General features: G+C 38.9%; 1 protein-coding gene across 2 annotated transcripts in view; it reads right to left on the bottom strand.

The window, feature by feature from the left end:
* LOC132151643 (contactin-4-like) overlaps positions 1 to 17,066 on the bottom strand; it is a 148,379-nt gene that overhangs the window by 97,962 nt on the left and 33,351 nt on the right. For both annotated transcript variants that reach the window (XM_059559899.1, XM_059559898.1), the window contains exon 3: positions 12,487 to 12,659. In XM_059559899.1, coding sequence (XP_059415882.1) covers positions 12,487 to 12,659 — 173 coding nt within the window. The remainder of the gene's footprint in view (positions 1 to 12,486; positions 12,660 to 17,066) is intronic.

The raw sequence follows: 17,066 nt of genomic DNA on the forward strand, positions 1-17,066 counted from the left end.
TATTTTATCAACGTATGCTTTTCTCCTGGTTTTGTGGAACAGTGAGGAAGTCAGGGAAGAGACATGTTGTTGATTTTGATGTTTTCTTTGCTAGGTAAGTTAGATTACTTTGTTTCAGTTAGCATCCCCTTTTTTGTTTGTTATTTTGGCCTTAACCCCCTCCTGAAGCTACAAGCGTCTTATTCTTTCTTTTTGAATTATCCATATTGTTAAACCTCTAATTTCTCCTTACCCTTTAATGTTGTACAAAGACTTTACATTGTAAATAAAATCTTGAAGAGTTTCCATGAGTGTGAGTGCTGGGATTACAGATAGTCAACTCTCTCTCACTATTTTGTTTGCAGGTTCAACGACACAATTGTTAATTTTTCTTAAATGGCATATGTTACTCCCCTTGTCACCCCTAGACACAGAGGGGGACGTAACAATATAAATATATATGTGTTGTTGCATGATTCGATGTATCAATCATGTCTGTAGCACAAACAGTGTGGTCAAAGCTTAACACTCAGGCCTTTTTTTTAGGATATCCTTACTAAAGATTGCATTGTGTTTAAAAGCTCACTGACAGACCTTCATCACAAAACATCAATCTACAATCACAGGCAATGTAATTTTACAATGCTTAACATATTTGGAGTAAAGATGAGGACAAAATCAATCAGTCCCTCCAAACAGAAGTGTGCTCTTGCCCAATTGTGGTGGTGTTTTGCTAAGCGTGAGCCACACATGAGTGCTTTTAATGGCTCCTGCAGTTATCAGACCCCCTCTGAGTTGTATTCATCACAAATCGTGCCGGCAGCCATTATAAAGCCGTTCCAAAAAACACATCAGAAACTGTATTTCCTTTTCTTTGAAACTAATTTAGATTTGACAATTGACGGAAAACAATAACAAGCCTCAACATCGTCCTGCTTGTCCCTTGCTCAATTGTTGCATAAAATCATTGGGAAAGGTAATTCGTACAGGCAGACTGAATGCATGGATGGGCTCCTTGTAAAGTCTCAGGTGGGAACTGTTGACATGCGCTTTGTTACAGAATCCTTTATTGTTTTTCAAAGACCAAAATGAACAATTAGATGATGTGCCTATGCAATAGGGTAGACACTGTGGTAGTTGTTATGTTATAGTTGATATTAGGGGTGTAAGAAAAAATCGATACACTTGAGTATCGCGATATTTTTTTTTGCAATACTGTATCGATTTTCAAAAACGCAATATCGATTTTTTTTTTTTTTTTTTTACGTGCAAAAATATTCATGGTAAGACGGTTCACGTTTATGTTTATGTTTAAATCCCTATCGCTAGATGGCTATGCTGAGACGCACCACTAGTGTCCTCACAGTGTTTAACTTTTTGCTAGAAGCTAATAACAGCGTAGTAGTTATGGCTGAACCACATGTAAGACCGGCTCCCGCAGCATTCCGTGCTGAAGTGTGGAAACATTTTGGCTTCCAGTGTAAAGAGGGCACCACCGATATCGACAGGAGCCATGCAGTTTGTAAACTGTGTCAGGGAAAAGTCAAGTACTCTGGTAATACCACGAATTTGAGGGCACATTTAGCAAGACACCATTCAGACACTCAGTTAAACGAACAGCAAGCTAAACGAGTCGACTCGTCACAACTCACCCTTGCTCAAGTTCAAACGCACAAATTACCAACGACTTCAACTCGTGCAACCAAAATAACCCAGTCGGTAGTTTATTTCATTTGTAAAGACATGCGCCCGCTCAGTGTGGTTGAAAACGAAGGTTTCCGTTATATGGTGCAAACAATGGAGCCTCGTTACACTATACCGTCCCGGCAACACATCACTGATATCGCTGTGCCCAATCTTTACAAGGAGGTTAAAACAAACGTGTTGGAATGTCTAGCTTTAGCTGAGAAGGTTGCCTTGACGTGTGACGCTTGGACGTCAAGGGCTACCGAGTCATATGTGACGCTTACGGTCCATCACATAACTGACGAATGGAAGCTGGAATCCTGTGTACTGCAGACGAGAGCGATGTACGATAGCCACACCGGAGAGAACATCGCTGCCCTACTGAAAGAGGCCGTTGCTGAGTGGCGTCTGAACATAAAAGATCCTGTCTTAGTTACAGATAATGCAGCAAATATGCATGTGGCGGCTGAACTTGCCGGCATGAGCCACATACGGTGCTTTGCACACAGTCTTAACCTCGCCTCACAGAAAGCGCTGAAAGTGCCATCAGTGGATCGACTACTCGGCAGGGTCAGACGCGTCACCGCATTTTTCAGACGCAGCACCATAGCTAGCCAGCAGCTTAAACAAAATCAGCTCCTGCTCAAGCTACCAAAGCACAGACTAATTACAGACGTTGTTACAAGGTGGAACAGCTCGTATGATATGGTGGACAGGTTTTTAGAGCAGCAGCCAGCCATCTGTGCAGCTCTCCTTTCAACAGAGGTCCGCAAGAGTGAGAAGGATATATTCACACTGACTGATGCTGACATCACATGTGCTGAAGCAGTACTCAAGGCACTCAAGCCCATGAAGGATGCTACCTTAGTGATGTCAGAGGAGAGCATGCCTACTGTTTCCATCATTGCACCACTTTATGCAAAGCTTGTCACGGGCACAGAAGAACACCTGGATGACACACAAACCGTGAAGAGTATCAAGGCTGCTATAGCAAAAGATCTGGGAAAGAGATATGCTGGTGATGAACAGGATATACTGCGAATGGCATCAGCTCTTGATCCTCGGTTTAAGGATCTACCATTTCTCTCTGAAGCAGAGGCCAATGATATCTACTTCAAAATAACTGATGCTGTGGTGGATGACCTCACCAAGCAACAGAATGTAAGTAACAAATAAATACATCAAATACACACACAAATGAAATATTATGTTTAAATATTATTAAATATTATTAGGAAATATATTATCACATTAGGCCTACAGTGTAAATAAATAGTAATATAATCTCCATTTAATTGGACTTGAATCTATATACAAAAATAGTATGATTAATATGTATCCTCCTATTGTATGTTTTGATTATAGTTTTATTTTATTTTTCTTGTCACTTTATTTCATTTTAATTTATTAAGTTTCATCTCTATATTTTATGATTGTGGGAGGATCTTGGGCTTTGTTGTACATAGTTATACATTTAAAAATGTTTAAATAAAGAATCACAAAAAAAAAAAAAAGGATGAATTTGGGCTAAGATAAGATTTAGTTGGTGTACATAAATTTACTGTAAACTAATACTAGTTTGATTTAATGTTTTTCAGCAGCAAGGAGAGGTAGAAAGTCCAATGGAGGAAACTGGCTGGTCAGAGGAGGTTGATCAGCCAAACTACGAGGATGGCCCTGTATCCACCCAGTCCCCCAGCAAGAGACCAAGGAGCTCATGTGCTTTGGCAGACTTGCTTGGACCTACTTTTGCCTCTACCAAAAACAATGCAACACCAAAATCTGCACATTACACTGCAACAGCTGAGGTTAAACGTTTTAGGGAAGAACCCCCTTTGCCACTTCCAGAGAATCCTCTCAGTTGGTGGAAGTTCCATGAGCACGAGTACCCTCACCTATCCAAAGTTGCGAAGCGCTTTCTTTGCATTCCCGGTACAAGTGTCTCTTCGGAGAGAGTTTTCTCCTCTGCGGGAGATATTGTTAATGCACAGAGAAGTGTCTTAAAGCCTGAGCATGTTGATCAGCTGGTTTTCCTCCACAAAAACCTTAAGATTAAATAAGCTTCCCTTTTCATTGATTTAATTAGTGTTACATTCCTAAATGTTTCCTTTAGGAATTGTGTTTTTGTAACACTAAGTGTTATGTGTTGGATGTACCCATATTAGTGCAAGCATTTTTTTAATGACAGATTGCACCTCAGATTGCACCTAATGTGTTATGCATTAGCCTAGATGTCACAGTCAGGGGCTATGTATTTTCTTTAATTGACAATTTACATTTGTTCCTTAATGTTTCCTTTAGGAATCGTGTTCGTGTTTTTACAACACAAAACGTGTTGGTCTGTTGGATGTACCCTGTGTTCTAGGAATAGTGCAAGCATTATTTTTATTGACACAGACAGATGTCTTTTATTTTTTTCAGATTGCACATAATGTGTATGTGTTATGTATTGTGACAGGGGCTATGTATTTTCTTTTATTATGGCCTACTTGAGCATATAAAAATTTGCTCACTAAGAACCTGTGAACCACAAATCCCAAACTGTTTGATTTTCTGTGTACTGAATTGTTTACCAAAAGTAAACTTCTTTGAGTTTTATGCACATCATGTCTTTTTTAAATATTACTTTTCTAAAATTATAGTCCTACTTTAAAAAAATCCCAATATATCGCCTTATGCACAGTATCGAAATATATTGCAATATATCGAATCGTGACCCATGTATCGTGATACGTATCGTATCGCCAGATTCTTGCCAATACACAGCCCTAGTTGATATTGATATTGAATATATATATTTCATTTCATATATATATATATATATATATATATATATATATATTTAAAAAATAATGCTATTAAGTATAATATATATACACATATATATATATTTTATACTTAATAGCATTATTTTTTTCTTTTTTATTACTTCTTAATAATTTAAATATTTAATTTGAGCTGAAAAGCCTACAATAGTTTCAGTGTCAGGTTCTCCGCATGACACCTTACCACATGTAATATGACAACATGCCTGACTAATATAATAATAAAATAGCATCTCTTTGGTTAACTGTATCTTTATAAAAAAATTGTCTATCCAGTAACTGGCCTTTAGTAATAAACCTATAGTACTATGAGAAACATTCAAAGGATTAAAAAGTGTGAAAACATCCCCACTGGGGGAAAACAATAGAACATTTAGAGACTTCATGAATTAATTTGCTTAATTCCCATACCTAAATCCCACCACTAAATTCCCCTCTATAGATAGATAGTTTTTTTTAAATGCCATTCCTGTTGCACTTCAAGGATCAAAAATATAGATGCTGATGTAAAGTCTTCTGCAAGACCAGCACGCTTTTGAATTGGAAAGCATGAAGTCAGCCTTGTGAGCCCCCGCTGTCATCTTCCTCAAAGGGATTCTGCAGTCACTCAGCTGAAAAGTACATCAAAGTTCAGAGACCCCTTTACGTGAGTGACTCACACTGAAGAACACCTCAAAACTGGCCTCATCTAACACAATCATTACCAGGAGCTCTTATATAGGTCAGATATTCTAAACAAAGCTGCATTCAACAGCACTAACTCTCACGCCACATGCTAACGGTGACATTTAATGGCACACATTGCACAAATCAGAAGAATTAACCCACATTAACCTTGTCTCCAATAATCCTGGTTCTGTGGTGTCACCTGGAGCACTGATGCTGAGATGAAGTGGCTCTTAATAGGCTAAAGCAATGCTAAATCTTCCTCCCTTCTCAATAAACAGACCAGCAATTGGTTCTGCTTCAGGGCTAGATTTACATGCAAAATTATGGCACTAAATGGCTTATGAAGATGACTAAAAGGTCAGCTAGGATGTGTCATGTTGGCTAGAGAACAAGTCTATTAGGGGGCTTTATCAATTTTTTTCTTAAAACATTATTTTCGTTTTAACCCTGGGAGTTAACAGCAATTTGAAATACTGGTCTTCTATTAGGGAAATCAATTCCTATGCATTTTTCTTTTACAAATTAATATGTGACTTTGCGGTAAAAGCTCATACACCTCTGCAATGAGCAGTTTGTAATGAAGGAGTAATGTATGTAATTGCTTATTTTTTAACGGATGATGGTAAAACTTGTGTTTTTAAAATCATACCTTTGCACAAAAACAAAATAAAAGTGGTTAACAAAATAAAAAATAAACAAAACAAAAATCTGTATCAGGACAGCTGGGTCTTATTCCCTAAAGCCCACCAAATGCTCAGCTTCCAAAAGCCACTGAAATGAATTCAATCACAGATGTGTCATGAATTGTATGAAGCTTATTGACAGACTGTTAATACTTGTAATATTTGCAGGCTAATTACCCATATGAATGTCAGGGCATAGCCGAGAATGAGGTATGCAAATTATTCATCATTTGTTCATATTAATGTGACACAATGTTATAGTCTTTGTTTTGGAAGGAAATTACAAAACCTTTGATTCAGTATCTGTTCGAGTAAAACAGGCATTACAGTGTAATCAGTCAAATGGAATCCTTCTTTCATTACTACACTGGCAGATGGACAGACAAAAGGGAAAAAAAGATTCACAATCAATGCATACCAATATAATAATTTGTAATTCTGAAAAGCAAACTGAAGGAATCAAAAAAATGTTAATGAATTTTATTTTTTAACATAAGATTATTTATATAATTTGTTTTGCAATTATATTATGTAGTAATATTTTAACTTTAGCAATAAGTTAATACAGTACAGTAAGTTAAGTTTACACATTACCCAAACTTCAAGAAAAATCCTGGCTGTAGTACCTGGATTGTGGCCAGTAAGCAGCAAACGAAAAAGCGAGCGTTTGAGCACTCATTATTGTAACCCTATATTGGATTGTATCTCTACATGATGGGAAGGCAACAAAGGGCTGGACTGCCACTTTCATGTCAATGAAACACAGGATGTTAGATAAAAGACTTACAGAAGCCATAAAATTGAGAGCCTACAAGAACAAAGTAGACAAACACATTCAACATCTAAGGTACTGAATTAATTTAAGGCAGAAAAAAATTGAAAATAATGTCTTTTTGGGTATATTTTGGATAAAGATAAAAGCTAGAGTGATTTGGAGAGGGGACATATGGTCGTCCAGAGCGAGAGCAGGCGGTTTTTCGGACTACTAACAACCCCAATTTTGATTTCACTATAGTGTTTTTTTTTTGGTCTGGCTTTTTTGGGGAAGGTTACAAGTGGTGCTCCGCACTCCATAAACACACACCGAAAAGAGCAAAGAGACTATTGTTGTTTAAAGTACTCAACAGGCTGTTTCCTTCAGGATAGCACACAGCTGAGGTTTTTCACAAAGAAAGTGAAACAGACAGAAGGGGGGGGGGGGGGGGGTACTTAAACAAATGCTTCTTTTAATATACACAGCTGAAAGCATTTACTTCTTTATTTCCCCTGAAGAAACATGACTTAAAAGCATCCTGCACCAGCCGCTAGCTAACATGAAGGGACAACTTTAAAAGGATACACGTGCACACATCCTCATAAACAGTTAGGGCTGGGGGGGATCCAGATGGTATTAATTTAATAAATTCAGGCTGAGGAAATGCAGTGTTGTAAAATAAAAATGTGATAAATAGGCATTTAACACAAGCTCTAAATTTTGACTTCAGGACACAGATTTTAAATAACATCATATCATATAGCGCTCAAATCGTTTTCAACTGTTTGAAGTGCAAAACTGAAAATGTACTTAAAAGCAGATGTGGACATGAATTACGAATATTACTGTTAACTAACAACATGGAATATGATAAAAATGACACAATTAATAATTTTGTAAATGCATATGCAGAAGAAATGCAATTAACAGCAGAATACAGACCTGCCATAACCAACTACTTCAGATGCACTGCAATAACTGGTAACAAAGATATAAAGTAAATTGTTTACATAAAAAAAAAATAAATAATAATAATTCTTGTAGAGGATGCTGTTAGAAGGAGGTTTTCTTAGATGTATTACTTCTGGGGATTGTTTTTAGCAAAGTGTGCCTAAAGCAATAGCTAGGTTAGAAACACAAATACAAACACAAAAAAGGGGGAGAAAATATAAATTAAAATATTCATATAATTAATAATAAATAAATTGTGCTCAAATTATAGCTTAGAAAAATTAAGCAAAAATAAAATATCTAAATATTTAAATATTTAAATTTAGAATAAATAACAAAATAATAATCAACAATAAATTTAGATGTTGGGATGTACAGTAATCTAAATGAACCTGACAATCAAGTGCCACCACTGGGGGCGATTTGTAAATGCCAGCATATCTTATCAAAGTCCTAGTTAGCCATTGTGTCTTAATAAAGACTGGTGATACACGCAAACCTCTAACCAGACTGGCAGAGGAAATCCAGCTGTTTTTCACTGTCAACTGGGACAGAACAAAAAGAAATCCCTCAAATGTTGATTAACAGCTCTTCCTCTCTCCCTCTTTCATAGCTGTCACATTTCTACTCCTGTGAATATTTCTCAGGGTAGGTTTAATTTTGAAAGTCAATTTCTGTCCAGACACTTACCTCCAAATCTGAGCTACAAAAAAAGTTACTGAACCATTACTGGTCAGGAAAATAAGATGTGCTTCATTTAATACGTTTAAACCAACAGTGGGGTGTGTTGAAACACAATATAGGATAAGTTGTTCTAATGGAACCAGCTATTTATTCAATGTATCCTTGAGAAATGGTTTAACTTTACTATCTACACTATATGTTATCTGAACTAAAAGTAAGCATATACAATATACTTTATCAGCACAGTTGGGAGAAAAATTTTGCATTCCGAAATTGCTAGTAAATCTCACAGTTAATAAAAAACAAAACAAGTAACACTGATTTTGACATAAAGCTTGGAGTTAAAAGACTGAAATAGTATTTAAAAAATACTCCAACAATCTGTTTTATTTACAACTTTTTAGTACAATGTACAAGAAAAAGATTGTTCAATGCATTATCAGCTATTTAATGAATTCACAATAATTATGAAATGCGAAACGATTAATAATAACAGCAAAAATATAAAAGGCAGCTCACAAAAATATCAAACCTATTTCAGCCAAATGGGTAATTATTGAATTGTATAACTTTGCAACATTTTAAAAATGTCATTTTGCCTCAACTTAAATATTTTGAACACAGTTTATTCTTCATTATATATAGTAGTTTATTATTGCTTCAAAGTATGACACCGTTTTAGTTTAAGTTCCCTTTTTCTTCAAAAGAACATGATATTGGATTTCTAGTAAAATGAATAACATTCACAAAAACAATCCTAATTAAGTCAATTAGTCAAAACTACTGCTAAAGAAAATGTATGCAATCCGTCTTCAAACTTCACTGTTACTGAGATACAGTCCTTCTGACAACAACACCTGCTGTCTTGATTATATATAGTTCGTAATGTCTTCAGTATTCACTGACCCATCAAATAACATCAGCTGAACCACAAAATATTCTTTCAACCTATCACCACAATGCTCAACATGTTGCTAACGCTACAGACACACAGTTAAATTTTTATTACAAAGTCAAAAAGAACATTCATTGTTATTGCACATTAAGAGATATGTCTTTTTCAAGTCCCAAATATGAAAATGAAAAGATGGTACATATGTGAAATATGATTAAGACACAGCACACATCCTTCTCTATCAGTGGCATTTTAATTAAAAACATTCTGCAATTCCCCAGAATGCAATTTAGGGATTGGTGCATCGACACTGACAATTTTTCTCATTTTGTATGCATCTACTGGCAACCCTTTCAGTATCTGCCTAATTCATCCAGTTCTATTCAGAGAGAAAGAAAAAAGAAAGAAAGAAATTTTTTTTTTTTTATCACATCCAATGAAAAGTCTCTTTTATAACCTGTATTTTTGATCATTTGAAAGCACACAAGGCACCATACATGCTTACACCAAAACAAGCATAAATGTATTTTCACACATTAAATGATTTTCAACAGTCATTTATTTGAGAAGAAAAGGCAGAGGTGTTTAGAGACAAATACATTTTAAGAGATGCAAACTACTTCACAAGCTACCTATTATTTCAAAAGCTAGTCCTGACAGAAGGCTGCTAAAAGTCTGCATAAAATAAAAAACACACTTGTGCAAATTGTATAAAATTGGAAAAAGATATATAAATCCAATGAAATGGCTTCATTAATGATGTTTTCTTTCCTGTGTTAATGCATTTCTTATTCAAATAGGAATTAAAAACAGTCAAAGTGACGCAATAGTCTGATTAAATAAGATTTTTTACATTTTTATTTTATTTATGATAACATCAACATATTAACATAACCATTAAGAAGACTAAATTTCAGATTGAGGGATAATCTATATTTATGCAGAAACCAGAAGTGTGATTTAAAAACGTTTAAATGTTAAATTTGTGGTCATGAACTAAATTAACCATAATCCTCAACAATCAGAGAAATGTTAAAGAGTAAATGACGTACCCGAGTTAGTCTTTCAATACTCTGAATCTAAGTCAAATTATATATATGAAGAGTTCAGATGCAAAAGCCTCTAAGTGCCATCTGAAATGTTCATCTAAAATTAGGATTTTTATCAGGCTCCTATATTTATGTACAGTTATTCCACTTTAATAGCCTGGAAAAGGACCTGCACGTTGCCATTAAAGTAAAATGACTCAACCTAAGCATAGGAGCTTGATAAAAATCCTAATTTTAGATGAAAATTTCAGATGGCACTTAGAGGCTTTTGCATCTGAACTCTACATATATATATATACTTTGCAGCTAAACGAAAATACATAACTAGAAGTCAATAGTTTTATATTATACTTATTTACATATTATTATTTTTTTCAATTACATTAATCACAATTCTTTATAAGATGGTTAGTAAATTTCCATCAAAGACAAAGTACAACATTTAGCTTTTTTAGGAAGCATTTTCTTTGGAGAAAAAAAATGTACATGCCCGTGAGTCTTTAAAATTTGAAATTATTTTTAAAGCATACATGTCAAAACGGTTTATGTTAATTTGTCAGTTTCTAGACAAACACTTGCATATAAGTGATCTCAAAGCATATGCATATAAACCAAGAGCCACAAACCTCCAAATTTCAGCATCTTCCTTAAATCTACCTTACAGCATTAAAACATTTGATGAATTCAAGTTGGAACTGTGACTTCTCGACTTCACCTTTGCGCATTCTCATGCATAACATGGTGGCCTACAAATTATCTTACATTATATACCAAATTAGAAAATATCCCATTTAATAACATCAGCTGCCCTTTAAATTATTCTCTTGAACCTGCACCATACCATCATGCGGCAGAGTTAATTAAGCTATGGAGAGAGTAATAAAGAAGATGGATGTGGAGCAGTCAGAGACGCGTGCCCCCACCACACGACAACAACTGAAGCCTAGTAAGGTCAGAGACCAGCGATTGATGGATCTGTCAGCCAATCGTCTTACGATGACAGCAGACTTCCTCCACACAGAACTGAACTGTTCCTGCCCTTTAGTGCCATCGTATTCAGCCATGTGGTGAATTAGAATTCAATCAAAAGGCATGATTGTCATTTTCCATCAATGCCATATGCAAAAACGGATCAGCCAATTAGTGTACTCTTTTAGAGACGTGCTAGAGGGAAATTCTGTATACCAACACTTTCATTGCTAAATGTGCTACATGAACCGATTATCTCTTTACTACCAGTTAAACTACAGCACAAAATAAACCTGACTGAACATCAGAAGGTTTCTTGAAAGAAATAGTATAACTTCAGTAAGTATAATTGATCAGTCAGTGTTTCAAATGATAAATGAAGTCAATAAAAAAACCTTGTAAATCAAGCCATTCAGTGTCCAATAACCTGATTACCAGATTGTCAACTAGACATGTGCCGGTATTCGGTAATGCGATGTATCACGGTAATGAATGTATATAACACAAGTTATTCATAATTTGGAATGCATTTTAAGAATACTTTTCCCATCAACTGGTCAAAATGCACACAGCTGTACGCTTCTTGAAAGAGTGTGTGCACTCTGAGTAAACAAGCACGCATGAGAAGCACACGGGAGACGCGCTGAATGAAAGCACATTCACTCTCTGACAGCAGATGGCGCTAAACTGCAGAAAAGGCAGCCTTTACTCTGGAAACCCCATAAATAAAGCAGCTGTTAATTTCTAAAATGTATTTAAATAGTTATTCAAGTTGTTATTTTGACTTAATAGGCTATTTATTTTCAAAGTATTTTTTTACATTTTAATCTGGACTACAACATGCCCTAGATATTGTTTGAAAGTGTTTTGATTCTTTTTTGTTCATCTACACTTTATATTAGGGCTTCATTAGTTAAAATTTGTTAATTCATTAGTTAACAAACTGCCAATCAAACATTCTTTATGCCAATTAGCTGTAGACCTAGCTTTTTAAAACAGTCATGACAAGGATTGCAATGCCTGAATGTGTTTTACAGAATCTCATTTTTGATATCTCATTATCAGCCCATATAAATGATGACTGTATGACTGAATCTGGCCCCTGAACAACCTGTGAGTATGTGGGATACAGAGAGAGAGAGTGAGAGAGAGAAACGAGAACGAGAGAGGGTGAAAAAGCGACCAGGCTCTCCTCAGGGAAAACATTTCCATTTGGATCATGTTATCAGCGAGGAGAACAAGGGCCAGCATACCAGTGTGTGCCGTCAGGTCTGCAATGTCCTGTTTGTTTGGGCCTGATCTGTGCTGCTGTGGTTTGATCAGAGATCAGAATGTGACTTACAGGCAAAGGTTAGGCTGGCCTCCCTGCTGACAATAGTCCCGAAGGAGTTGGAAGCAAGGCACTGGTACGTCCCAGCGTCCTCTTTATTGAGATGGTTGATGCGAAGGTTGCCTCCAGAGAGGCTGTGATGAGAGCCGGGTTTAGAGTTGAGCAGACTGCCATTTAGCTTCCACCTACAACACAAAGATGTTCACAGTTCAGAGATTTCAATATGAACTCTCATCATGACCTTACATGACATAACTGTCTTAACAAAGCTTATGTTCTAGCTATATCCGCTTGTTCTCAAAAATACATGTTCATTAGAAAATTAATTTATACAGTTTGTAAAATACACTATAAATACACAAAAATTGGCTTCTAAAACAACATTGCAGGGTTAGAAACATTGCACTCAATGCCAGCTTATAAAGTTAAATAGGAAAACATATGGTCGGGTGGAATTGGGCCACCATTATTTTTGTGCACAACTGGGGTGTCATCAGGCAAGCGGGTACAAAGCTGGGCTGTTGAAACAAAATCTCCATGTGTGATCCCACATAAACGCAACCAGCGAACTGCACTTTTGAGTTACTGAGAACCACAATTATTAGACTCCAGAGTAAAGCACTTAGTACACTACACTAACTCCAAAGGGATTGTCCTTGCAATTAGTGCTCTGTAAAGTGTTTTGCATAACAAGTGTCTGCTAAATGTAAAGCAACCAGCTGTAGTCCTGATAAACTCAGAAGCCTGTTTTTTTCTCCCATATAAAGATTAATGCTTAGAATGGCACAGTTTGTGACCATCCATCTTGTTGCATTCAAAGTTGTACAGCATCAAATGTGTACTTTATTATGGCAGAGCATCAATTAAGACTAATATTTGCAGTGAGCACCTCCATATTCAATAGCGTGCAGTGTGATGATTTCTACAGGAATTTACTGAGATTACTGAAGGATAGAATTCATTTAAGTTATCATCGGGTTCTCCAAACCTTCAAGCATACTTAAAACAAACAAGCTGCCAAATCAACACAAAAACTCACATATAAAGCAGACTTTGAAATATTGCTTTAACAGTGGTGATGGAAAGGTGACTGAACTTTGTATGTGAGGTTAGATTCATCTGTTATGAGAGACCTTTGTAGGGCTGCACGAATAATCAAAATAAAACTGAAATCACAATATGGGTTTATGACTTATCCAGTCATAAAGAATGCAATGCATTTGCATGTATCAACACTTTATTTACACGAGCAGCTCATCATCTGGCATTTTCAGTGTCTTTTTATTATAATAATTCTTTTTTTCTTCTTAAAAACTTTATTTTTCAATTGTTTTTACAATTGAATTTCAAATAAAAAAAGGATTCGATTTTCACGTAAAATCATGCAGCCCAAGATCTGTTCTGTCAGGGTTACTGAGGGAGAGGACCCAGATGCAGAATGAACAAGGGATGTTTATTGACAAAAATAGACAGAGCACAATAGGAGGGAGTGGCTTGAACGGTCCAGACAGTAGGGTAGGGCATACAGTGAAAGTCCAACAGGAGGGGATACTGGGGCAATGACTGGATAGCTGAGGGTGACCACTGGAACCAGCATAGGGAGGCAGCAGCTAGGACCGCTGCTGGGAGATGGCAAGACCAGACAGAAGGTAGATGACCAGGCGAGACACAAAGGAACAAAGAAATTGCAGCTTGAAGATCACTTGCCAGAACCGATACAGCTGCAAGGGTGAGGGAACCAGTTGTCAGGGAACCACAGACGGCCAGGCAGGGCTGGAGGGGGAGAACACAACAGATAGAGACAACACAAGACCGGACAAAACAACCAGCACACTAGACAACACAAACAATACAGAGAACAAGAAATTCCTTCCCAAAAACAGGGAAAAAGTAAATAAGTAAATAAATACCAAGAAACTAGGCGAAAACACAAATAAATAAAAGGTTAGGCCCTACAGGTAAATGCTGAGGGAAACAAACTAAACTACACAAGAGACTTGAATCTAGCAAATGACTAGAAGGATACTCATGGATAATAGGTGAAAAAAAAAAAAAACTTAAACTAAAAAAGGAACTAAAAGAGAAGACCTAGGGAAAAAATAGCTCTTGGAGAACTCAACTTGGAGGCTCAACAGGAAAGTCCAAAAAGCAAAAACTAGATTTTGACAAGAAAAACTTGAAACTGCAAAACACACGTTAGGCAAACATGCAGCCAAACACGAACCGGCAACTACAAGAGGGAAGAGAGCACAATAAGAAGCATACAGCGACATGAGGAACAGGTGACAACACTCTGACTAATGAGGACTAAACAAGGGGGCGTGAACCGGGAAAACAAGGAGGAGGGACAAGAGGAGCACGTGGCAGACACAAGAGACACAACCATGTGCTCAGGCACAAAATAAACAGACACATTGAACAAAGACAGTACAAACAAGGTTGTCAGGGCAGGATCCTGACAGTACCCCCCCCTCCAAAGGACGCCTCCAGGCGTCCACCCTGGGTGGAGGTGTGAAAGGGGGCAAAGGCATGGTAGGGGGCCAAGATGGTACTGACTGGGGGGCTGGGTGGGATGAAAACCTTGGAAATCCAGGCCTGTCAGGGAAGACAGGGGGTGGGCTGGGAGGGGTGGAAAAAGTTCCAGGGAAATGGTTAGTGAAAGGCCAGGGTGCTGCCGGCTTGGGGAAACCTTGTCTATCCCACTCTGCAAAGTTGGGGGCATAGCTGGTGGCACCTCTCCTAACAGGAACACCTCTCACAGGCAAGGGTTGCCAACCGGACTGGGCATTCTGGGTGGATTTCCAGGTATTCTTGGTTGGCAAGACATGACTAGCAAGGGGTTCTGGAATGGCCTCAAAGAGATTAGGGTTCTCTGGACCAGGCTCCAAAGGTGACTGTGGAAGGTTTGTGGGGACTGTCATAATGCCCTCCTGGGCCAAAGGAAGAGACTCAGAAGCTGATAAACTGCCCTCCAGGACCTCTGGAATGGACTCCGGAATAGATTCTGGACTGCCCTCCGGGGCTACTGGAATGGACTCGTGAGTGGATCCTTGACCGCCCTCAGGGGCTACTGAGTTGCCCTCCGGGGCTACTGGAACTGACTCGGGAGTGGATTCTTGACCGCCCGCAGGGCTGCTGAGCTGCCCTCCGGGGCTACTGGAACGGACTCGGGAGTGGATTCTTGACCGCCCTCCGGGGCTGCTGAGCTGCCCTCCGGGGCTACTGGAACAGACTCTCGAGTGGATTCTGGACCGCCCTCAGGGGCTGCTGAGCTGCCCTCCAGGGCTACTGGAACAGACTCGGGAGTGGACTCTTGACCGCCATCGGGGGCTGTGGAACTGCCCACCGGGGTGAGAGTTTGATCTTGACCGCCCTCAGGGGCTGTGGAATTGCCCGCTGGGACCCCCGAGATTAGAGTCCTCTCTGGGCTAGACACAGGGGCTGGAGCCGACACTGGAGTGAGCTCTGGGGCTGGCTGCTCACCACTGGACTCCATGGTCATGACTGAAGCAGCAGGCCACTTGAGATCCTCCAGCGAAACTGCAGGAGGGATCTCCAGACTAAGGTCTCTAGCTCTCCTGGCGCGGGCCCTCCTACCCCTTCGTCTCCCGGACCTGCAAGCGTTCACATCACCTACATCTTGACTTACTTGAAGTGACGTTGACAGAACTTTCAGAACTGGACTCGACTGGCTTTGAATGACCTAGAACAGGTTTGACAGGCACAGGAACATGGGCTAACAGGGGAACCTCCCTCCCAGCTTCCTTGAGCTTGACTGCTTCAGAGCACTTGGTTAATTCCGATTTGACTGTGAGGGGTACAGCAGAGTCGGAGGCTGGAACCAGCACAGAGGCCTCCATGGCAGATGCAGCAGCTTTGGCCGCCCTCATTCTTCGGTCTCTCCTCTTCTCAGTGGGAGTCGGAAGATGATCAGGGACTTGACTCGATGGATGAGGGAGAGTGGGGTGATCACTGTAGGGGGACTCTGGTGGAGTAAGTATCTGCCAATCCTTGCGGTGGTGCAAATAATTGGAAAAGTTCCAAAAGTCCAAGATCCTCAATTGCTCCATCTCCCACTGAGGCAGTGGATCATCCAAACGGAGGTTGAAGACATCCTTAAGGGCTGCATCCTGGTAATCAAGGTCCCTGGACATAGTCCAAAAGAATTGGGCAAAGGCCCTCACCTCTTGCCCCTGCTGCTGAAGTGCACCCAGGCCTTGCTGGCGGGCCAGTCTCTCCTGAGCATTTGCAGGGGGTAGGATCTTGAGACTCATTCTGCTGGGTCCTGACTTGGCCGGTTCGTTCTGTCAGGGTTAATGAGGGAGAGGACCCAGATGCAGAATGAACAAGGGATGTTTATTGACAAAACTAGACAGAGCACAATAGGAGGGAGTGGCTTGAACGGTCCAGACAGTAGGGTAGGGCATACAACAGTGAAAGTCCAACAGGAGGGGATACTGGGGCAATGACTGGATAGCTGAGGGTGACCACTGGAACCAGCATAGGGAGGCAGCAGCTAGGACCGCTGCTGGGAGTTGGCAAGACCAGACAGAAGGTAGATGACCAGGCGAGACACAAAGGAACAGAGAAAT

Source organism: Carassius carassius, chromosome 10 (genome assembly GCF_963082965.1).
Source record: "Carassius carassius chromosome 10, fCarCar2.1, whole genome shotgun sequence".
Taxonomy (NCBI): Eukaryota; Metazoa; Chordata; class Actinopteri; order Cypriniformes; family Cyprinidae; genus Carassius; species Carassius carassius.